The sequence below is a fragment of the Urocitellus parryii genome, chromosome 6 (assembly GCF_045843805.1).
Source record: "Urocitellus parryii isolate mUroPar1 chromosome 6, mUroPar1.hap1, whole genome shotgun sequence".
Classification (NCBI taxonomy): Eukaryota; Metazoa; Chordata; class Mammalia; order Rodentia; family Sciuridae; genus Urocitellus; species Urocitellus parryii.
Window position 1 is genome coordinate 128,870,987 of NC_135536.1, and position 24,848 is coordinate 128,895,834.

Below are 24,848 nucleotides of genomic sequence, written 5' to 3' on the forward strand. Positions count from 1 at the left end.
TTTTTTCCATTTAATCTTTTTTTATTATTGATTTTATTATTTTTTAAATACATGACAACAGTGGAATGCATTACAATACTTATTACACATATAGAGCACATTTTTTCATATCTCTGAATATAAAGTATGTTCACGTCAATTTATGCCATTATATATGTACTTGAGCTCCTTTTTAAATAGAGCCTATGCCTTGCAGTTCCTCATCTGTAATCCACTGTTATATAAGAGCTCTGTTGATGTGTTCTAATTGTTCTATAATCTAATGATTAAACCTCACTCTTTTAGTGGGTTTGTGTCCCAGGGCCAGGACATTTACAAGTGTATCCTCCTCTTCCTTCCCCTTAAGTTGGTTAGGAAAGAGATAGTGGCGGGAATTGGGTGGGGACCTTCCCCTGCCACACTAACCATTGGTTTAGTCTGTTTTATATTGCTATAACAAATACCACAAACTAGATAATTTATAAAGAAAAGAAATTTATTCCTCACAGTTTCAGAGACTGGAAAGCCCAAGTTCAACGGGCCATAACTGGTGAGGGCATTCTTGGTGCATCATAACCTGAAAGATAACATCACATGGTGAGACCTTGTGCACTTGAGTTTCTCTTCTTTTGAAGCCACTGCTCCCATTATGGGGGTCCCACCCTTATGAAATCATTTTCTAATTATGTCCTAAAGGCCCCACCTACAAATATAGGAATCATCAATGTGGGAATCTGGGGGTTGTGTTTCCAATGCATGAACTTTTTGAAGACATTTTTAGACCATAGCAAGTATATTATTATTATTATTATACACAAGATTATCAGGCTGTTGTTTGCCAAAGGCCTCAGCTAGTCTCAAGAACAGGGAGCTCTTAAGAGCCTGGACCTTAGCTTTGTGGATCCACACATGGCCTGGAAACTGCTATAGAACTGATCAGACCCAGAGAGCATGAAGGAATTCTCAGAAGCTGAGGCATTAATCAGCTACAATCAATAATGGCATGAGAGTCTCTGTGTAAGTGGCATGGATGCTCCTGTGTGATGTACAGGGGAGACCTGTCAGGTTTTGAAGTACTTGAGACACTAGATTTGTATTAGGAGGTTGCTTAGTGAGAGGAAAATAGGAGCAAATGGCCGTGGGCCCTTGGAGGGAGATTCCTAGCAGTTTAGTCCTCCCAGCACATGTGATGGACACTGGCATGGTCGTTGTTAGACAAGACTCTAAGGGCTACAGGGCACAGTGCTCCAAGGAGTGCTCAGTCAGGCATGGTGGCACACATGTAACTACAGGAGACTCCAGAAAAGTGTGGCTAGAGTCTGTGGTCAGAAGAGGCCACCGGGAGAAAGCTTATAATAATGCTGCTCAGTTCTGCCAAATTCTGCTTCTTAGGACTCATACCAAGGTGACCATCTCATTCTTACGGAAGATTTCTTCGTTTGAATTGGTTCATTATTCTCATTATACCAAGCAACTTCCTCTTCCTGTTTCTGACCTCCAAGTGCTCTCTTTCTTAACTGCTTTATTTGAGCTCAAGGACTGTGACCTCACATGAGAAATGCCCTGATCGTTGTAAATTCACTCTCAGTGTCCTTGTGGATGAGGTGGAGAAAGGAAGCTGAGGCCAGGACCACAGATGGATGGTCGCATTCCAGAGTCTGAAAAGCTGGTTCAGGATAAGTCCCCCTGAAGTTGCACATGACTGTGACTGTTAGTGATGGCAGTCACAGGGGAGTAGGGCTTACATGCCTTAAATTTTCCACAGTGGCCCTTGAAACACTGCCACATGAGAAACGGTTGAAGGAGCCAGCTAGAGGTAGGTGTTTAGGTTGGAGAAAATGAGACATGATTTCTGTCTTCAAGTATTTGAGGGGGTGTCATATGAAAGAGGAATTGATCTGACTTAGGATAGTTCCAGAAGGCACAATTTAGACCAAAAGGGAAAAGTTAGTGGAAGGCAGATTATAACTTAATAGAGACAAATGAGCAAAGGTACAAACATGATGTTCATAATGTATACACACACACCAAGCATATGGGAAGATTTTTAACCTTGCTCTTAATAAGAACTGCAAGTTAAAACAATTTGATACTATCCCTTCTTTCCCATCAAATGACAAAAATTAGAAAAGATAAAATGTTGGTAAGATTCAGTAAAATGGGCACTTATATGTTCACCTAGTAGTACTCTTAATTAGTACAAATATTCAGTAGAGTAATATGGCAGCAGAAATTAAATGCCTTAAAATATACATTCCTTAAGATGGAATGTACTCTAAGGCATTAGTCAGATCTTTGTATGTATTATGTTTAAGCATTGTCTATAATTGTTAAAACCTCTAATTCCAAGAGGGAGAGTTGGTCAAAAATGACATGGAAAATCTGTGTGATAGTATACTTGGCAACTATTAGGGGGCATGCTTCTAAAAGATGTTTAAAAGCAAAGTATTTAAAAGAAGTTTTTAAAGCCCCAATTTTATTTTTAAAATATAGGTGAATTAAATCTATGCATTGAAGACTTACACATAGTATATTGTTATGTCTGTAGATTTTTTTTCTTTTTGCTTTTTCATTCATTTCTGCTTTTTTCCAAATGTTTACATAACTCTAAAAATCAGATAAAATCATATTTTTGAGAAATCAATCTGAATTTTCTAAAGGGACATTCCAGACAATTGGATTGAGTGATTTACACTGAATTTAGAAGTTGTGTCTTTTTTTTTTAAAGAGAGAATTTTTTCTTTTATTAATATTTATTTTTTAGTTTTTGGCAGACACAGCATCTTTATTCGTATGTGGTGCTGAGGATCGAACCAGGGCCGCACTCATGCCAGGCGAGTGCGCTACCACTTAAGCCACATCCCCAGCCCTAGAAGTTGTCTTTTTGTTTGTTTGTTTTGTATTCAGTTTGGTTTTTATCTTTAATTGGTTACATTTCTGTGAAGATAGAAAACAAGACTACCTTCATACACAGTGACTATGGCATGCTTACAGGATACTTAGTAGGCACTACCCTGTTCTGTGACCATTAATACTCTGCTTCTTGATTGAGAACTACATTCCTAGCACATGTAACACAGTTCCATGCTTATTGTTGAGATCCCTCAAGACCCAGGGGCACAATGTGTTCATCTTGTCGTCCTAGTGCATAGCTCAGAACTGTCACACGGTTTATATTCAGGAAGACTGAATGGATGGACAGAAAGAAGAAAGGTATCAAAGGAGAGAGGAATTCTTGCCTAGACAAAAGAAATGGTCAACTAGAAGGATGTTTTATAGAATCCAGAGGTTTTAGAATGTACTTTCCCAGGAATCTTTTAAGATGGGTAGAGACAGTCATCTGACCTACATGAGGGGGCTGAAATGAAGTCATAGCATTTTCACCCTTCTCTAAGGTCATAGAATTGGAGCATTGGAGCAGTCTGCAACTCACTTAACGACTGAATTAAGTGTAAATTTACAGGGCTGCCACATCTTGCTCATGAGCTCAGGCTCCTTAATTATAAACAATGACTTGGTTGGGAAGTTCAAGCAAAAGTCCTGGTAAGGAAGTATGAAGAGTTATGGAAGCCAACCAGAGTCACTGTGAATATCTAAAACTGACCTTGAAAAATTTATAAAGGTAAGCATCAGAGGTAGATTTCATGTTGCTAACAGGGGCTAAACAGATTCTTTGACAGCCCATGTAAACATGTTTTCTTAGGTCTGAATGGCTAACTGTGCATTTGTGGTTCTTCTTCCTGCCTACTGACTCCATGTTAAAAGTAAGTGTCACAGTAGATTCTGATATATTCCAGAGCCCTTTCTGCTACACAGTAGCCTCTCAGCCTCACAAAAGTTCATACTATATAATTCTTGTTTTAAATACTTGGGTGTGATTAAAGGAAAAGGAGAGTATCAAAGACAATAGTTCCCTTGTCAATTTCTTCAGTTGTTGAATTTGTGAGAAATAATCACACACATATCATAATGAATCCCATTTTTATGTAAAACTATCATGAACTGATTTTTTAAAAAATCATCCATAACAGATTGCAGTTTACATTTCAGGGGATGTGTTCAGAATCCCAAGGACACTGAAATTTTAAAAGTGTGAATCACCTACACCCCATTGTCACCACCCAGCACGTTGCAGTTTCGCAGACATTCAACTTTGACCTGGAGTCATCTATAAAACAGAAGCATTCCTCTCCAGTCACCATCACTGGATCTGCTTGGTCCTTTTTGTAACAGTTACGGAGAATGTCCAGTTAACTGGTGTGTGTATGCACAGGAGAGCTCAAGGAAAAGAGCCTTACCTGGAGCTGGTGACCTCCCTGGGATCCTCCAGATCTGGAAGGGGCTTGTTACTAGCACCTAGTGTGCTTTTCTCACTGCTGACACTTTGCTTTTCTTCTTTGCTGCTAGACTTTCAGTAAGCGTTGGCTACAGCATGCCAGAGGCCTGAGGTCATGTTGGTGTTTGGCTAGAATCTGCTGTGGTCAGGCCAGTGCTGTCACTGTGCCCAACAATTCAGCCCTGCCACGAACTCATCTGCCCTGCACTTCTTGCAGCTTGCTCATTGAATACTGTGTTGTTTTTCCACCACTTGAAAATCTCTAAAAGCTACTTCTCTGTATCGAGGCCACCAAGTCACAGCCTAGAACCCTGCTCTCCAGCCCTGAGCCTTTCTGTGGTATAAACATCAGGTCTCCTGCTCAGAACCTCTCCAGACATCAAAGCCATGATCTTGGCCTGAGATAACAGGGGGGATCCATTTTGTAGGGTCACCAGTCAGGATCTTGATCTGCAAAATACCTGCATGCCAGCATTTTTCAAAATACCTTACAAGATCAAAAGGATTTCATGGCCAATATAGTTGGGGAACTGTCCTCTGTATCCCCCTGCTAGCAATTGTCTTCCAAAGTTTTTTCTTATATTCTCTGAGAATCCTACAGTGATGAAAACTTTTCTTTTTTTAAACTATGTTTCCCAAATGTGTTTTACCAAAGTAGCTTTTTTTTCCCCCTGAAACTTACTAATGTTCCTCCGGGAACCCCTTAGAAGTAAGCTGTGCCCTGAATTGCTTGCAGCCAGGAAATGGTTGTTTTCTTCCCGCTGTGTTTTGTGAAATGCAAAAATGACTTAATGCACATATGAAGGTGTAAGTCCCAGGCAGCCTCCGCCCAGTGTTACTGAAGGGCAGTCCAACTTTCCAAATGTTTGCACAGGGTTAATGCAATCCCTGGTAAGAAATGAAGAAGCATTTATGGTCAGGACTGTGTTTCATCCCAAACAGCAGTTTCCAGTTACATTTCATTTGTGTTGTTTATATTAGTCAGGATTCATTTTGTCCTGACATGAGGGAAGAGTCTATCCAAGAAGAAGATAAAGTAATGTAGGGCAAAATGAGCTTGTGCAGCCAATTAGGGAATCATCAAAACCTGCTAAGATAGCTGGAATTATCCTGTTCATATTAAAAAACCACTTGGATAAGTGTTGCAGCTCCTTCCAGGAAGCGCTCCCTCTGGACAGTGTTCCTCTCGACCCTGGCATCCAGCCTTGGCTGTGTGCCCCACCTGGAAGCAGTGTTCTGTTATAATACTAATCACATGGCATCATAATGCTCTGGGTCTCCATTTCCCACATGAGCTGGTAAACTCTTTGAGAGTAGGAAGCAGCCCTCATTCAGTGCTTAATCTATAGCAGAGTATCAGATGCATACCTGGTGTCTGGACCCACAGAATGTCAGAGCTCAGGAGAACCTCGGTATCATCTCAGCCCCTCTGGTCTTACAGAGGGAGAACCTAAAGCCCCACAAAGTTCTGATTCTCAGCTCCACAGCATCCTGGGCCCTTGATCATGGCCCAGACCAGGCAGAACTGAGCCGCCCAGGGAGCCAGCACAGCCATGCCATAATTCCTGTCCAATGTCAAGTACAACAAGGTCACTTCACTGGGCTAACAAGACCAGGATGGTTGACCCTCAGATGTCAGGCCCTGTGCTGAACGCTTCTTGTGCGTTTCCTCATAGAATGCCCACAGTAGCACTGTGGAATGGGGACTGCAGTTGTACCCATTTCACAGATTAATAACTGCTACCTTTACTGTTTCCTGAAACTTTGAGGGTCTGAAGGTTTTTGCCATTGGTATCTGGTAGAGTCAGGACTCCTGAGTCGGGACAACTCTAGTGACCCCAGAGTTGGAGCCACACTGTCCTCATAGATGTATCTTCTGTCATAGTTGGTGCCGGCACAGGGACCATTTCCCTTTAAAGGATCCTTTTCTAGAGACAGTTTTGCCACTGAGTGTGTTCATTGTGAGTCCTCCATAGTGACAGCCTAGGTCTCTGACACCTAGAGAGAATCTTGTCACCATGTTTCTAACATAAATATTTGTGCCTTCCTGTATAGAGAAGCAACCCCCAGAGCTGTGGTGCGGGCCTCTACCAAGTCTCTCCAATAGTCACAAACACCTGTTTGCTCCAAGTGCTTAAGCTGCAGGTCACTTTCCACATGGCCCTTGTGGTAGTCAGTATGCTGTGGGGAGACAGGAAGATGCTTTTAGCAACCTAAAGCAGAAAGTCATTTTATTCTTCTAGCATATATATTTGCCTTTCTGTCATGCATCCCCCTTAACCATTAAGATTCTTACTTGGATGAGCTGATCGATAAACTAAAACAGATCCTGAGATGTGCTTGTAAGGGAGTAGTCATTAGAATCTTTTTCACAAATGGAATGAATGGGGGTGAAATTGCCAACCAAAGGGGAGCCTTTCAGATTTTCCAAAATGAGTTCAAATATTATCAAGGTTGTGCTTTGGCAAGATGAAAGTGGCCATAGGATAGACTGTAGTCATGGAGAGGTGGGCAGGAAAGGAGAGAGAGGGGAGTGGACACTGGGAGTTGTTTGCAATGAGGAAAGACTATTCAAGGCAGTAAGTCAAGGAAGGATGAAAGGATGCTTGCTTTTTTGCTTTCCCTTAGGAAATGGCCCACTATGTTCCCACTGAAATAGCAGGGCTCCTGTTTGTGAAGATAACCCAGACTCAGAGTGCTGAGCAGGGGCCAAGGAGGCCTCAGGGCCCACTCCTCTTTTTACTGATGAGAAGACAGAGGCCTAGGGCAGGGCGCCACTGCGACCTCATTCCATCCCTCTGATGCCCCACTAAACCTCAGTGTGTCTATTGTTACAACTCTGTAGCCAGTGCTCTGTTTACAGTTTTCTATTTATTGGAAATGGAGCTCTACCTTCCAAGTCCAAGTTTAGACAGAAAATCCTCATTTGCAACCTCCCTCCTGGGCCAAAGAAGATGCCTTTTGATTTCATGACTTGGTGGCAGTGTGTTTGGAAAACTCTACATCTCTGGTAGATGTTTGGGTGAACCCTCTGCTATCCTCAGGCATGGTACCCCTCTGCTAATCAGGTGCAAGGATCTGATGTCTGAATTTCAGTATGTCATTCCTGCTTTTCTGATGTTGTTGGAGAATGAGGGGTAAGGTAGGAAAATTCCCTAAGTATACGAAGTCTGCCTTTTTGTGGACCAAAGTATCATATGCTGGCCTTCTTTTATTTTCAGTCTTTTTTTTTTTTTTTTAACTATTAGAAGAACAGCTCCTGCTCATTAATTAAATCTGGAAGCTGTAGAAAACATTGCAAAATAAAAACTAACTTGTTGACCCACTTTAAAAGTTTTTTGAAGATTATAAAACCAAAACTACAGCCTCACTTCCTACCCTTGTTCTGCCCCCAAGAACCAGTTGACAGCCCCCTAAGGCTTCTCATTGTAGAGCCTTTTCTATTTTTTTTTTTAATGGAACTCATGTAATCTATTACTACACAGTCTGATTTCTTTTTAGTTTTTCAGGATATCATTTCCAAACCAGTATCAATAGTTCTATTTCGTTCTTTTAAACAATTGCATATTATTCCACCAATCATTCATTCTCCAGCTGGGCAACATGAAAGCTATCTTTAGTTTGGGACTCTTACCAAAGATATTGCAACTGATGTAGTTGCCACATGAGTCTTTATCCATGAATTTTGGTATTTATGAAAGATAATCTCAAAAGTGGTATAAGGATGACAAATTTAAGGTGTAGTAGCTACTATTAAATTACCCCTCAAAGGAAGATAAGAATGTCTCTTATTCCATGCTCCTATGAACTCATTTTCCTCATTTTGTAAATTGTATTAGTTGAGTAGAAATGAGGGGAGAAGTTGACATATTTAAATTAAATTTTCTTTACTGGTGAAATCAAGCATTCCTTCTGGGTGCATTCATTGTATTTCCTGTGAATTGCTTATTTGTTGTCTGCTCATTTTCTTACTCGCTTGATTCCTGCCTTCTTATTTCCTTCTATAAAGTCTTTATAACATTATGAATATTAGCCTTTCGGTTACTGTATGGGTTACAAATATTTTTTTCCAACCTGACATTTATCTTTTATTTGTGCTGTTTTGCATCACAGAGAATGTTTTGTATGCTTAAATAAAAGACTCAGTACGCGCTTTTCTCTTTCAGAGTGCTCATTACAAACACAGAGCTCTCAATTCAAAGATGACCTCAAGGCTTCTCTGAGTACATGGAGCTTTTCAGCCAACAGGGCTGTTGTGTTTTTTTCTTTTTCAGCTATTTTTTTATACTCTGAAGGAATCCTCTGCTCTATCCCTCTGCTGGTGGCTGACACTTCCTATTTCTTTGCATTTACTATTTCTCATTCTTCATAGCTTATAAAACGGACAACTAGCACAACTTGAAGGGATAAAAGGAAGCAAAACAGGCTGAATTATATCAGGATGGGCAACCTGTTCTGAGACAGCAGTGCCCAGGCTTTAGTGAAAGGCCTGTGGGGCATCTGATAAACGATGATGGACAGGTGCACTGGTGCTTTTGCAGGCTTGTATCTTGCAGGAGAGGTGGAACCTCTGCCCTGATTACAGAGGTGCTCAGAGCCTTCAGCTGTGAACATCAATGCAATGCCGTGTTTGACTGCGTCGGACCTATCAGTGCACAGTACTCTCTTTCCCCTTAATGTTGTTCAGAGCCATGGGAGCTCTTCCTTGTCTCTGCTGATCTCAACAAGGCCCAATTCTGATAAATCCTGTTGCATAAAGCCTTGACCAGTATCCTATCAGAGACTTCCCAGACAGTTGGTCTCTGTGGACTTTGTCACTCTGTACTTTCGTTTTAGGGTTTTGTTTTTGTTTTTGTTTGCTTTTGGTTTTGTTTATTTTATTTTGTGGTACCAGGGATTGGACCCAAGAGTGCTCTACATCTGAACTACATCCCCAGTGCTTTTTATTTTGAAATAGTGTTTCCCTAAATTGCCCAGGATGGCCTCAGATTTGCGATCATCCTGCCTCAGCCTCCCCAGTAGCTGGGATTACAAGCATGTGCCATCTTGCCCAGACTATATTAGAGTTAGTTTGCATCTCTGTTGTCTCCCCTGCTTACCAAGAGGGTAGGACCATACTATTTAAACTCCCAAGCACAGATCTTAGAAAATAGCAGAATCCTAGGATGTTTGGTGTTAAAATTCCTCTTAGCATTTCCCAGTCCTACACCCTGAAGTGCCTCCCCAAAAGGTCCCCAGATTTACCAATATCACTATTTAAAATTGTTATCTAATCATAAGAATTTGTATAACCTTATATTAAAACACTTAAGTTTTTAAAATGGCAAATGGACTTTAGTTTATGATTCATTTTGATTAACTGATATGGATTTGCCTCTGTAACTATTTGGAAAATATTCATGATCCATGGCATTGTCTGTCATGGGTTCCAGAAGGATGCTCTCAGTTCATGTCCTTTTTGAATCACACCTGACATGGTAGAGGAAAGGCACTAAACAAAAAATATTCACAGAAGCTCTTAGGAATTGAATTGTGTCCCTCCAAAAATTCACAGGTGGACAGTCCAACCCCTGGGACTTCAAAGTGTGACGTTATTTGGAAATAGGATATTTGCATCTATAATTGGTCATATTGGAAAATGCTCATATGACCAATGTTCTTATGTAAGGAAATTTGGACACAGTCTTGACACAAAGGGAGAACACCATTTGAAGGTGAAGGCAGAGACAGTGAGATGCAGTGACAAGCCAAAGAACACGAAAAATTACCAGGAGATCACAGTCTTGTGAGGGGCATGGAGCAGATGCTCCCTCAGCGCCCACAGAAGGAACAAACCATGCTGACACCTTGGCCTCAGACTTCTGGCATCCGGAACTGTGAGACAATTCATTTATGTGGTTTAAGCCAACTATCTGTGGTACTTTGTTACAACTAGAAAACTAGTACAGAAGGAAGGAGAATTATGGGGAAAGAGGGAAGAAAAAAGAATAAAGATAAATAAATGTGTAATAAATAAATGTGGAAAATAGAGATTAAGTGAATGATGAGAACTGGTTTCACTTTAGAATGCCCTTGATGAAACAGTAAAAATTATGAATTATATTAAATTCTGTAATGGAAAGTATGCATAAGCAACTTCTTCTGCACGCCAGATCATGACCAAGGTGTGAAGCAGCACATATGCAGTTGTTTGGCTGTGAACTGAGCCAGCTGCCTTTTTCATGAAACAACAATTTTTACTTGAAACAATGACAAAATGTCAGCAATCAAACTTGTGTATTTGGCATTTATCTCCTAAAAAAAAGAACAAATAAAATGAGCCTATCAGTTTAGAGGAAACAATTGACAGTATGGTAGAATGCAAATTTTTCTAATGAAAATTCAAATTTTAAAAACATGTTCACCAGTCTTATCCTGATCAACATCTAGAGATGTTTCTAAGGAGATCGATGGTGATGTGAAAATGGGATTTTTTTTTATGTTGTATAATTTAATAAATCAATATTTTCTAAATGACCAGTACATGATGTATATACAATCATGTGGGGGAAGATCCATGAGTTAAGCCAATCTGTTTTATAAAACTGTATGAAAAATTAATTAATACAGTTTTGGAATTTATGTTGCTTTGTCCCCTTTTGCAATTATGATCTGCCAAGATTTAGGAAAATGTCAAAGAAGAATATCCAGAATATCCACAATATTCTGAAAAAGTGTCTCCCTTTTCCAATTACAGATGTGTGAGGCTGTATTTTCTTCACATACTTAAATAAAGCAGCCTTTTCTAACACATTGAGGGCAGATTTTAAAATCTGTTTGTCTACTGTTAAGAGAGGCATTAAAGAGACTTATAAAAATGTTAATCAATAATTGAGAGATAATTTCTTAACTGAGTAAGAGTTATCTGAGTCCATAGAAAGTATTTATTTAATAGAGAAACATTGAAGTCATTTCTGCTAAGACCAGAAGCAAGGCAGAAATACTTGCTACCTCTACAATTGCACCACACTGTAACAGTAGTGTTAGTCACACAATTAAATAAGGAAGCTTAGAGGCAAATGAATATGTAAAAAAGAAGGAAAACTGTCTTTTCTTTTCAGATTATCAGAGAATATAGCTGCAAAAGCCCAGTGAATCAATGATAAAACTATCTGAAGCAATAAAATAATTAAGTGGTGTGGTACAATGTGTTAATATAAAGAAATCAATAATCTGCATGTATGTGAATAAATAGATGATATAATGCTGGAGAAAACCCCATTTACAATACCAACAATGAAGATTCAGATACTTAGGAAGAATTTTAATAAATGTAAAAGTATAAGTTTATATGAGAAAAAAAGTTTAAATGCTCCTGAAAGACACAAAAGTAAGTTTTAACAAATGAGAAAACATTCTCTGTGCCCCATTAGGTCAACAACATTATAAAGTTGTCAATTCTCCTGAAGTTAATTTACAATTTTAATGCAAACCTAATAAAAATACCATCAAGCTGTTTTATGGAGTTAGATAAGTTGATACTAACCTTCAAGAATAGCCAAGCCAGGGGCTGGGGATGTGGCTCAAGCAGGCGCGCTCGCCTGGCATGCGTGCAGCCCAGGTTCAATCCTCAGCACCACATACAAACAAAGATGTTGTGTCTGCCGAAAACTGAAAAATAAATATTAAAAATTTTTAAAAAAAGAATAGCCAAGCCAGGCTTGATGGCACACACCTGTAATCCCAGCAGCTCCAGAGGCTGAAGCAGGAGGATGGTATGTTCAAAGCCAGCTTCAGCAGCAGTGAGATGCTAAGCAACTCACTGGGACCCTATCTATAAATAAAACACAAAAATGTGCTGTGGATGTAGCTCAGTGTTTGAGTGCCCCTGAATTTAATCCCTGGTACAACCCTCCCCCCCCCCCAAAAAAAAGCCTATAAAACACTCAAAAAGAATTACTAAGGAGGGCTGGAGATGTGGCTCAGCGGTAGCGCGCTCGCCTGGCATGCGTGCGGCCCGGGTTCCATTCTCAGCACCACATACCAACAAAGATGTTGTGTCTGCCGAGAACTAAAAAGTAAATAAAAATTCTCTCTCTCTCTCTCTCTCTCTCCTCTCTCACTCTCTCTTTAAAAAAAAAAAAAAAAAAAAGAATTACTAAGGAAATGCCATCAGACATTAAATCATAGATGAAAGCCTTTAATTAACATGGTGTGGCACTGGGCTGGGGGAGCTAAAGTGGTCAACAGAACAGCAGGGAAGGTCCAAAATGAGCAAACATAAGGAAATTCATTAGGTGGCACTTCAGATCACTACTTTTTAAACAAATATCAGCAGATCAACTGAAGAGCCAATTAGAAAAAATTAAAATGAGATTCATATCTCACATCCTATACAAGAATAACTCCAACTGAATTAAGGATCTAAGTGTAAAAAATGAAACCGTGAAAGTGTCAGGGGAAAAACAAAGGTGAGTTTCTCTGTAATCTCTGAGTGGGAAATGGCTAACTGTGGCTCAGACTCCAGACATTAAAAAAAAAAAAAGCTTGGTAAAGCTGACTACATAAAAATCTTAAAAGCTTAGCTCATCCTAAAAGTCAAAAGACAGAGAAGTACCTAAATGAACATATTTACAACACGTACCACAAAGGCCTAATACCCCTAATATAGATAGAACTCTCAAAAATTGATAGACCAAATTATGCTATGTACATATATGAATATACAAGTGAATTCTGCCTTTATAAATACCTGTAAAGCATCCATTTTAAATACAAATAAAAGGAATATCAGTCAAGTAGAAAAAAGGGGAGTAGGGGGAGGTTAGAGGGGAGGAAAAGAAGCAGCACTGGGGATTGAAGTGCAGAAAATTATATGCCATTCATGTATGATTATGTCAAAATGAGCCCCACTATTATGTAACTGTAATGTACCGATAAAAACACTTTAAGAAATTGATCGATGACCAAGATCCCAATAGAAAAATGGGAAACACAAGCACATAGTTCATTATAAAGCAAGATATAAAAGTGGTCCTCAAACAAGAAATAATATTCAAATGCACCTATAATTTGAGAAATGCAAATTAAGACAACATTAAGGTGTTATTATTTCTCATGTGTCACAGAGTCAAAAATTAAATAATGTGCCAGCTCATTCTGTGGGTCAGAGTTACAGAGAAACAGCCCTGTCGTGCCTTGCTGGTGGGAATGCAAATTAATGCTACCTTTCTAGAGGGAAATTTGGCAAAACAAAACTACATCTGTATTCACTTTTGAGTCAGTAATCCCACTTCTAGGGATCCACCCTGAAGACACAACTCCAGTGATCAAAAAATAAATAAATAAATGCACAAGGTTATCCATTATGGCATTGTTTCTAATCACAAAATGTTGGCAACACCTGAATCTTCATACATAGAAGAATGTGATTGAATAAACATGGCATATCAAGACACAACCAACCCCTGGGAAGTTCTGAAAAAGAATTGAGGAAGAGCCAGCTCTATGAATAAGTGTGGAGGAATTCCAGGACATACTGTTAAATTCAAAAATCAAAGCCAAAAAGAATATGTATTGTACACTCTTCTTCATAGAAGAAGGAAGAAGATATGAGAAAGTAGACATCACTGTGCTCATTTGTACAAAAGAAATACAGCCAGAATAAATCAGAAACTAAAGAGATCAGTGGCCTGCTCTGGGGGATGGAAAGAAGAGGGGATATGCAGTGGAAGGAGGCAGGAGTCACATTTCTCTGGCTCTCAGAACCACGGTGATATTTAACATTCCCTTCAAAGTCTGCATGGTGAACTGCTACTGTACTTGTGTCACTATTATACCATGAGCCTCAGGTCTGATCTAGTGTGGAAATATTTAATGCTAAGTGTTAGGCAGTATTAAAGGAACTTTTCTATTTAACACCACTTGCCCAGGAGGTATGAAAATGGAATGCTTTTTCTCTCCAGTAGTTCTAATCAGCTGCAGATGTTCAAGAACCTTGTATTACAAGGGGCCTTGGAGACCAGACCCTTCCTGGACCAAACAGAGGATCCTTTTCTGAGAGTGAATAATGAAGATTATTTTAACCAGTTTCTCCCCTTAACACTGGTTTTCTGTGCTTAATCAGCATAAACATCACTAATTTTTCTTCTTAGACCTTAAGGGAAACACTGGCTGTATTCTTTTGCCTGACAAGTTAAGAATTTCACCTTCAGTAATTTTTTTTTTTGTTTTTGGTTTTTCTTTAATTCTTTGTCAACAGAGGGTTGAAATATTTACATGACCTGGAAGACCCATTTAAGCATCTTAAAATTCCTTAAGTAAATGTTTTGGCCAAATTGTGCAAATATATTTAGATGAACAATCTGCATTTCATCTTCCTTAATATTTTCTGCATCATCCACAGATGGAGATGATAATGGACCATGAAATTATCAAAAGATATCCGGCAGAGAGATGAGCAGGAAACGAGCAAGGGACTATTAGTTCATTAGGTAGTTTCCCAACCCTGAGTGGCCAGCAGCAGATCTTTTCTTTTGATTGCATAGGTGAAATCCCCCTTTTCCATTTCCCCTGGGCATGTTGAGGATGCTGGCATTTCTCATTTCAGGAATGACAATACCTGAAGAAGATGCTGATGTGGGACAAGGCAGTAAATACTGCCTTGTGGCAATTGGAAGACTCCAGGTAAGAAAATAATCAGAGCTGTTTTCATCTCAAAAAAGAGCTTAGTGCAAAGAACAAGAAATTGTGAGCTTAGATGCCTCTTCTCCTCTGTACCTAGTGTTTGTTGACTTTTGTGTCTCACTCTGGGACAAGAACAAGGCCAAATCGGGATGGGGGGGGGGGGGGAGAAAGGGTCTATGAACTGTAAACAGCAGAGGTCTTGTTGGGTGAGGGTTATATCATCCCATTCCCCTAACAGAGTCTAGATCTGCCTACAGCACATCCCTGATTAACCATTTCAGTGTTTTTCCTGGAGCCCAAGTGATGAAGTATAAACTCCTTATTCCAACCTCATCTCCTTCCCTTTGTCCTCTCTCACCACATCCTATTCTCCTTCTCTGTGAACCCATCGTGTGATTTCCCACCTCTATTGGTGTTCACAGCCTGTTTCTTCTGCCTGGGATTTCCTTGTTCCCTTTTTTTCTTTCAAAAATCTCTTTCTTCTTGGGTACTTCCTATCAATTTATCCTCCAAAACCCAACTAAAATGATTCCCCATCTCCATAGTCAAAATTAATCATTTCCTCCTCCTTCTCTCTAGCACTGGGTTCCCACGTTAGCCATCATCTCTTTGCTGTCCCTTACTGTTAGCTGAGTGCAGGATGGCTTTGTTAACCAAGTGTGATGGTTAGCTGAGCATGACACCATCCCCTGTGAGATCCTCCGGGGCAGGGAATGCCTTTTTATCTTCTGAGAGTCAGATGTGCTCAGTGCCTGACACAGAGTAAACTACTCAGTCAACTGGATTGTTCATATCTTTGTGATAATTAGGGTCTTCCTATCCTATTGAGAGGAAACATGATAGACATGGGCAAAGTAACCCTTCGTGTCCCTGGTTTCCTAGGTCTGAGTGTTTTCAGATAAATAAAGAAGCAGTTTCATACCATGTGACAGACCATGGGCAATCCTAATTGATTAGTAGAGAAAGAATATCTGGGCAAATTCAGTCCACAAACATATACTTTCCAGATATTTTAACCAGTTACTTAGGCTCATTTTGCCATTTTCAGTGAAGGGAAGACAGGAGAAGGAAGGCGTATTAATGTTTATTTAGCAACAACTTTGTGCCAAGGCTTAACCTGCAGTGTCTCAACCTATGAGGTTATGGGTTTCATTATTCCCATTGGCTAATCAGGAAACATAAACTCAGAAATGTAAAGAAAGAGGCCCATTGTTACTGTTTAGTTAAAGGCATAACCTGGCCTCTCTGAGCACTTTACACTCATTGCACCAGTCACATGAAAGAATGTGTGATGTTAGATTCCCATTCTCTATCACCATCTCCATCAGTAGCACCTAAGCTGTGGATTTTCCCATTGCAGGTGACCAGCTCTCCCGTGTGCATGGACATGAATGGGATGTCAGTGCCCACAGAGTTCTTATCTCGCCATAACTCTGACGGAATCATCACATTTGTGGATCCAAGATGCATCAGTGTGATTGGCTACCAACCCCAGGTTAGTAGATAGTTTTGAGCTCATGGGGCAGTTGGCTAGAGATTTAAACTTCCTTAACACATATTTGTCCCATTTGTTTGAGATTCAGCATAATGATATTGCAGAGAAACACCGATAAATCTAGGTGCCTTGCCCAGATTAGGTGATATCCTTCCAAACAAGAAAATTCACTAAGCAGTAGTGTGCTTACTTAGCATATACAAGGCCCTGAGTTTAATCCCAACACCACACAAAAGGAAAAGTCCATCGTAAACTTTTCCCTAGCTTGTGCAGTTTCTGATTCTCAAGCTGGTTTTTCACAAACTAGAGTTAAGATAATTTTACAAAATTTATTAGCATGAGAGAATCTTGTAAAGATGCCTATCTCATTTTTCCTAATTCCTCTCAGAAGCCTATTTTGCATGGGCCACACTTTCAGGTCTTTGTTCCAGATTCTTTGTGTAAAAGTCACTGGCAACCTGGTACAGTGACACACAGCTGTAGTGCCAGCAACTCAGGGGCCAAGGCAGGAGGATCTCAAGCTCAAGGCCAGCTTCAGCAACTTAGCGAAGTTCCAAGCAACTTAATGAGATCCTGTCTCAAAATAATAAAAAGGACTGGGGATGTGGTTCACTCAGTGGCATGAGAAACACAAGGCAAGAGTGGTTGTCCCAGATCAAGACAGAGAAATAAAATGGCTAAATACAATGTGAAAGCCTGAACTGTGTCCTGGGCCTGAAGACGTCTAGCTAGAAGAGATACAAGGGAGACAATGTAAATATTAACACATACAGATTATTGAGTGATCTTATTGAACAATTATTGGTTTTAAGTTAATAGTATGACGCATTGTGGTTTGGGGTGTGATTTTTTTTTTTTTGGATGTGATTTTAGGATGTGATTTTTATGAGACATGCTAAAAATACTTTCGGGAGGGGCTGGGGTTGTAACTAAGTGGTAGAGCGCTTGCCTCGCATGTATGAGGCATTGGGTTCGATCCTCAACACCACATAAACATAAATAAACAAAACAAAGGTATTATATCCATCTACAACTAAAAATATATATATGTATATGTGTGTGTATGTTATATATTAAAAAAATACTTTGGGGAGAAGTGTCATGCATGATTTCTACAACTTCCCATCAAGTGGTTCAGGAAGAAATTATAAGCTATGTGTACATGGATACATATGCACATATACATATAGATACATATGTGAAGAAAAATAAAATGCAAGAGAGACAAGATATTGGCAGTCTCAAATCTGTATAAAAGATACACAAGTGTTTGTTTTACTATCCTTTTAACTTTTCTGTAGATCTTCTTTCAAAACAAAAAAAAATTAAAAACAAAAGAAAAAGATGCTGTTCTGAGGAAAATACTTTGGAAATATTGATAGAATATCAATGACATAGATATTTTATTGATCTTTTGGAAGTGCTGGGAATTAACCCAGGGCTTCACGCATGCTAGGCAAGTGTTCTTCTACTAAGCAACTTTCTTAGCCCTATATATGTATCTTAGAACTAGAAGGAGTTCCCATCAGAAATATTAGAACCTTTGCCTAATTCTACATGTCTAGGTTTATACAAACCTGGAGACTCTTGGATGGAATTAAAAGGAAACTTGATCTGTTTGCAAATGCACTGATGGCAGCACATTTCTATTCAGATACATTAATCCTCCAGCACCTCCTGTGAGCATCTGTTTGTTCCTGGGCACAAAGATAAAACTTGCTGCTTGTTGGTGTCAGCTCACTCTTGGCAGTGTGTGCCCATGTGGGTTCCGATCAATGAGTTAGTTTACATCCTTTGCTATTTAAGATGCTTCCAACTGGACCACTTTCCAGAACACATTTGAAGTTGGCCTTTGATAGTTTATCTTATTCTGCTCTGTGTCGTTGTGAAATGTACTTTTGTTTTGGGTTAAAGCTGGGTCCTTTGAGCAAACCATAGACCATAGAAGGTGGACAGTAAACAGACTTTTAACAACCACAGTTATTTTATGATAACCTCATTTCTTCAGCCACAAGGCAACTACAGTTTCCACATTTAAACAGTTTCAGTTTTCTTAGGCAACACATCCGTCCGTCTGCTAGCCTTTTGCTTTCTTTCAATGTTTATTAAAATATGTTGATTATAGCTTGCATCTCCAAAGCAAACAAAAATAAAATTGCATTCTGAAGCTGCTGATCTAGTGACTTAGCAAAATTAGAAATTGGTATGGAGTGTGCCAAAGGAATTTAGAATGAATACAAGGAAGCCAGACCCTCTATGGCTCCAGGAAAAATTGGCATCCGCTTTTCTTTTTTCAATCTGTGGTGGTGCAGGCTGAAGAGATGAGTTAAAGAAGACATAAATGAACACTCTTGTCTGATAGTTATAAATAATTAAAAATGGAATTTGGGGCTGTTAAAGCTTTTCTCTTTCATTTAGGATCTTCTGGGAAAGGACATTTTGGAGTTCTGCCACCCTGAGGATCAGAGCCATCTGCGTGAGAGCTTCCAGCAGGTGCTGCCCATTCTTGTTCCCAGCTGATCCTGGGTAACCTAGGTGCATGTGGGTATGGCTGGTAGGAGACTAGTCCTGCTATGGGCTTGGCAGGCTGCAATTTCCTAATCAAAGCATCAATCAGGGGCCTGCTGGGAAGCAGCTCACTATCCAGCAGAGAAGACAGATACATGAGGAGGTCACTAGAGGGTGATGGGAGAAGAACTCTAAAGTGACATGGAGAAAATACCATACAGCACAAGATGCTGAGGTCAGCTGTGTGGGCAAGAGGCAGGAAGAGTATCCCAAAGAAGGGGACAATTGGAATGAGTCTTCAAGGGTGAGCATGGGAGAAATGAGAGAACTCCCTGAACTGGGAGTTCTGGGGGCAGAGTAGTACCAGAGATGCAGAAGAATGTGGCCTAGCAGGAGGATCCTCAGCAGTTCTGCAGCTGGATGACTAGGAGGATGATGTAGTGGGAAGTGATTAAGAAGGAGCCTGGCACAGCTAAATTTTTAGGGCCTCTTATGCATGCCATGCTAAGGCATTTAGATTATCTCCTCAGTCACCTAAGGGTAAGTGAGGATTCCTTTGAGGATTTTAAGCAGAGCAATGTTTTGAAAAAAATGCTTTGGTGATCCAGGTATGCAGATATGGAAAATAACTGGAAACAAAAATAACTCAGGAGCTTTGTAAATTCCTGTGGTAACAATGAGTCCACACTAACAAAAAAATATATAATAATAATAATAGTAGAAGGGATTTCTGTAGAGAAAACGGATCAGGGAGAGGAAGGCAAGGAGGGAAAGGGAAAATACTGGGAAACAAGATTGATCAAATTATCAAATGTTATGTCATGTATGATATGGCATAATGAATTCCACTATTGTATATACTTATAATGCACCAATAAAATAGGAAAAAAATTAATTGCCTGGGCAAGAGTTAATGAGGCCAAAAGTTGGGCAGGAACTATGGGAAACAAACTTGAGACAGTTTCATTGGTAGTGATACTTCAGCTGGAGATGGTGAAGGAGAGGGAGGGACTTAGGATTACTGGGAGCCTGACAGGGAAGCCACCCTAATAACAGTATCATGTGCATCGCTGCTGTTAGCTACTGTTTCCTGAATGCCTACCATGCACTGGGCACATATGCTATCTTATGGAATCTCACGGGAGTTGTAGGAGGTAGGAGCTGACATCTTGCTGTTCCAGGTGAATTTAGTAGGGCCCAGTGCTGAAAAGTGCCAAGTACCACATAGTCAATGAATGAAAACTGACTCAAAGTAAGGATCTGTCACCTGCTGAGCTGGCTCAGCTGTGGTGACAGAGGATACACTCTCTCTCCCTCTCTCTGCAGAACACTAAAGTCCCCCTCTCAGCCCTGGGAAAGAAGAGAGCAGACAACATTACAAGAAAGAAGCCTTTGAGTTTCTTTTCAAGAGGGAGTAATAATAGCCTGTCATTCATCTGAAGGCGTACACACTTGACATTCTTCTTTGCAAGTGTTTTAGATGGAGCCTCTCTGGCAGCCAAGCCCATTGAAGGCACTGCCATGTCTGCACAAAGATTTATGTCCCATGTGTGGGCAAAGCTCCTACCCCACACTCTGCTCCTTCCTTCTGGAATATTACCCACTCCTGGTTTTCTTTCCACTTCTCAGCCTCCTTTGTGGGCTCCTCCTCCAGTACATTCTTCTTCAAGCCATGATGGCAAGGACCCCGTTCTTGCTGCCTTCTCTTCTTTTCATTCTGTGCTATCTCCCTAGGTGATATCTAGTAGAAAACTCCAGCCCAGCCAGGTGCAGTGACACATGCCTGTAACCCCAGCAACTCAGAAGGCTGAGGCGGGAGGATCACTGAATCCGACCTCGAAACTTAGTGAGACCCTGCCTCAAAATAAAAAAATCAAAAGGGCTGGGGATATAGTTCAGTGGTCAAGGGCCCCCTCGTCCACATCCCTAGTTCCAAAAAGAAAACTCCAGCCCAGCCTGTCCTTCTGGCTCCACATCTGCTTCTATCCAGGTAGCTGTTCCACATCTCCACCCAAATGTCCAGTAAGCTTCAGAGACAGAGCTCTTCTCTCAGCCTTCATCCTCCCTCACAGCATGCTCACCTGGCTGCTCAGGCCAGAAATCAAGCCCCTCACTCTTCCCTTTATCTCTCTGTACACCCAGCCCCTCAGCACGTCCTCTGGAACTCCTCCAAAAGACACCTACAGCCCATGCCTCCTTTGCTCACACTCCCCTCAACGGGGCCATCCCCATCTCCCATTTTGACTCCTGCAATAATTCCCTCCATGGTCTCTCTACCTTTACTCTTGTTTCACTTCAAGCCATTATGAAAACATAAGCTAGGTTTGTCACATTCTACTTAAAATCTGCCAATAGGTTTTCAGGATATCTAGAATCAAATCCCAGTTTCTTGCCACAGTTTCACAAGTTTCTGCATGAGCCTTGTCCTATCTCGTTTTTTCTTAGAAACTGCTCTTCAGTCACACTGGCCACCTTGAACATGGTTTCTTTCCCACCACAAGGCCTTTGCTCATGTCCATACCCTGATGGGAATGCTTTTCCCTCACTTTTTACATGACTGACATTTTATCCTTGAGGTTTTAGTTTATCTCAGAGACATGATAAGTGAACTACTGTAGCTAAGAAAGAGGCCCCAGCCAGCTCAGCCCCTTGTCTAGTTCACAACTAGTCCAGTTTCATTTATTTGTCCGTTAGTTGGTTTGGGAGTTGGTTGGTTGGTTGTTGTTTTGCAGTACTGGGGATTGAACTCAGGGGTACTTTAACTACTGAGCTACATCCTCAGCCATTTTTGTTTTATTTTACTTTTTAGTACTACAGATTGAAACTAGGGGCACTTTACTAGTAAGCTACCTTTCCAACCTTTTTTTTTTTTTTCACTTTCAGACAGTGTCTCATTAAGTTGCTGAGATCCTCCTGCCCCAGCTTCCCATGTTGCTAGAGTTATAGGCATGCACCACCATGCCTGATCTTTTTCCCTCTTCTTTATTAAAACCTAACTTCCCTGTAGACAGACTCCATATTTGTGCTTTTCATCATTATCTCCTTCACTAAGTGTAGAGTTCAGTAGAGGGTAGCTTAAAACAGCCTAAGTGGATCAGAACCAGAGCAGGTAGCTTTTGTTTTGGAAAAATGTGAAATTAGAATGATTAAACATTGGGAGGGTATGTCTTTTTATGCCGCATGTTCGCTCAGTATGTGTGGTGATGATAAGCTGCATCACCTAGTATCATCAGGCGTGAGTTGGGTTGGCTTCATTCTCTTTAGTGTATGGAAATGATTTCATCACTAACAGTAACGGAATCTCTGCTCTGTGCCCAGTAATAAGCCAGACCCTCCTTCATCCATTGTTTTATATAATCATCAACCTTACACAGTATGTGTTGTCATTCCTGCGTTTTCCCAGTAGATACCAGGACTCAGAGAAGTTTGGTTGCCTGCCCCAGGTCACACAGTAAGGCAGTACAGACTCAGGCTGGAAATCAGGTCCGTCTCCCTCCAAAGCATTCACTGACAGTACCACACTCCACACCTGGCTCCTCATTCATCAGATGGGAGGGGAGGCCAGGGAAGCACCACCCAGGTGCTGGCAGTCCCAAGCCTGGTCCCAGGGCTTAGTGGGCAGCAGCTGAGCAGCACAAGGACATCCTGGGGCATATCCCACCTTGGCCCTACACTGTGTTCTTTTGGCTCCAGCCACTGGCAGCCAAGGCAAGGGACAAATGTGGCTTATTCTTGCAAAAGCAAAGAAGGGGCTGTCAGCTAAGACTCAGCCTTACATTCTGGATTTAAACAATTCACTCAAACCAGAGTTCCTTAGAACATGATCAGGTTTGTAAGGAATTTGAGTTTGGTGTGGGAATAGTGCATCAGTCCAGGGCCAGGAAAGTTTTGTCTGCTCTTAGATTCCTTCTCTAGGTAGTTTACTGACGAGTCAGTTGTAGGAGCTGAGCGCATTGAAACTTAAGACAGGCTCTCGCATTCCTTTCCTTCTACTTTCTGCTGAGACATCTTCCATCACTATAGTGATGATGATGATGACAGCAGAGCTGGGTCATGAAGACCTATGCTAAGCTGGGTTTCATGCTTCGTCTTTGCAGTCACCTATATTATTAGCATCACACCTAAATTAAGCAGTTGGTTGTGTCTCTCTGGTCAAAGACCTGGACCATATCACCTGAACTGCCTTATAGACGTAGTCCAGCTCATGCTGTGCTTCCTGCCAGAAGAGCACTTGGAGCATCTTCACTTGCCAACACTCTACCTACCTTTCTAAGCCCATCTCCCACCAGGAGCCCCTTCTGGATCCCAGCAACAATCCATCTTTCCTTGCCTGCCTGGTATCCCCATGGCATTTTTTAAAAAATATTTTCAGTTGTGGATGAACATAATATCTCTATTTCATTTATTTGTATGTGGTGCTGAGGATTGAACTCAGAGCTTTGCACATGCTAAGTCTGCATTTTCCATTTAGCCACAACCCCAGCCCAACCCCATGCCATCTGACCTTAGGTTTGTGCAGTGGTATGTAGTAGACTCTATGGGTGATGTATATCTGCCATTTTGCCTGCTGTTTGGGGTCAGAGATTCTACTTTGGCAATAGGGATCCCTGGAAAGAGGATTGAGGTCAGTAGATTCAGGACTGAGCCGCTTCCCTGCCACTTCTTCATCTTGAGCCCTCAGGCCGTGTATCTGTCTGCTTCAAGGTTTGCTTTCCAGGTACAAAAAACAGTTGTGAGGACTACGTGACAGAGCACGCATAAGGTGCTTAGCTGTGACTTGGCCCCAGGAGGTGCAGAGCTGGTGGCTCCCTTTTTCTTCCTTTCTCCACAGCTCCTGGGGCCCAGCTTGGTGCAGATGTGCCTTCTGCATGCTTGTAAAATGCAGCTTAAGTATTCTGCACTTCCTCGGGCATTCTGATTAGAAGAAACACAGAAGGAACATACCCCTCCACACGTGTCCCCAGAATGCAGCGGGTGTGGATATCAACTCATGGACAGTGGCTGCCTCTTTCTCCTGTGTCCAGTGCAGGCACAAAGGAATCCCCTGGGGGAGCCCCCCATTCTGTAAACCTAAAGGGCACATGGCCTTGACCTCTGGCCCCTGTGAGGGATAGCCAAGTTTCTGCTAGGGCCACAGACTCACTGCCAGCAGCAGCCTCTGAGTGGGCCAGGCTCACCCCATCCTTAGCTTGCCTCCTCTCCCACCATGGCAGGAGAGGCCTCCCACCCTCCTCAAGCTCTCTGTTCATTTTATTTATCACTTGGGATTTCCTACGAGGGAGCCTTGTCTGACACCCTCAGGCTTCATCTGTCTTCCTCCAAGGCCTGTTGAGCCATAGAGTCAGTCCAGGAAGTGGCCTTGAGTGCCACCTCTGTGCCAGACACCAGGCTGGGGTCAGGGAGGCTTGCATAACCAAGATGCCACTGTCTCCATGCTGTTTACAGTCTGGTAGGGATGGCAGACACTCAAAAGGAGGAGAGTACAAATGAAGTGTATATTAGGAAAGGGGAAGTCATTTATTCCCTGGCCCCTGGGACCAAGTCCCCATTCTTATCATCAATCACTCTGTGATCTTTCAGGCAAGAAGCCTGGAGATTTACCAGCCCTAGCCAGTCACAGGAGAGAACTTCTGCTTGTCTTATCTTGTCCTGAGGGTTTAAGCACACCAGGCTTCTTCTACCTACTAGTCATTTGTCATTTCTCTTTCTTCTGTTGATGCTTCAGGTGTGAGAGCTGTGCCTGAAGGCTTCCTTCAGCATGTGCGCACGCACACGCGTGCACACACACACACACACACACACACACACGTCTCTGCATGTCTTTGTGTGGTTGTGTATGTCAAAACAGAGCAAAGAACAAGATGT

At 41.3% G+C, this 24,848-nt stretch overlaps 1 protein-coding gene across 2 annotated transcripts in view; it reads left to right on the forward strand.

The window, feature by feature from the left end:
• Positions 1–24,848, forward strand: part of Arnt2 (aryl hydrocarbon receptor nuclear translocator 2) — a 121,651-nt gene that overhangs the window by 64,956 nt on the left and 31,847 nt on the right. For both annotated transcript variants that reach the window (XM_026388168.2, XM_077799786.1), the window contains exons 8-10: positions 14,904–14,980; positions 16,341–16,475; positions 18,894–18,968. In XM_026388168.2, the coding sequence (XP_026243953.2) occupies positions 14,904–14,980; positions 16,341–16,475; positions 18,894–18,968 (287 nt within the window). The remainder of the gene's footprint in view (positions 1–14,903; positions 14,981–16,340; positions 16,476–18,893; positions 18,969–24,848) is intronic.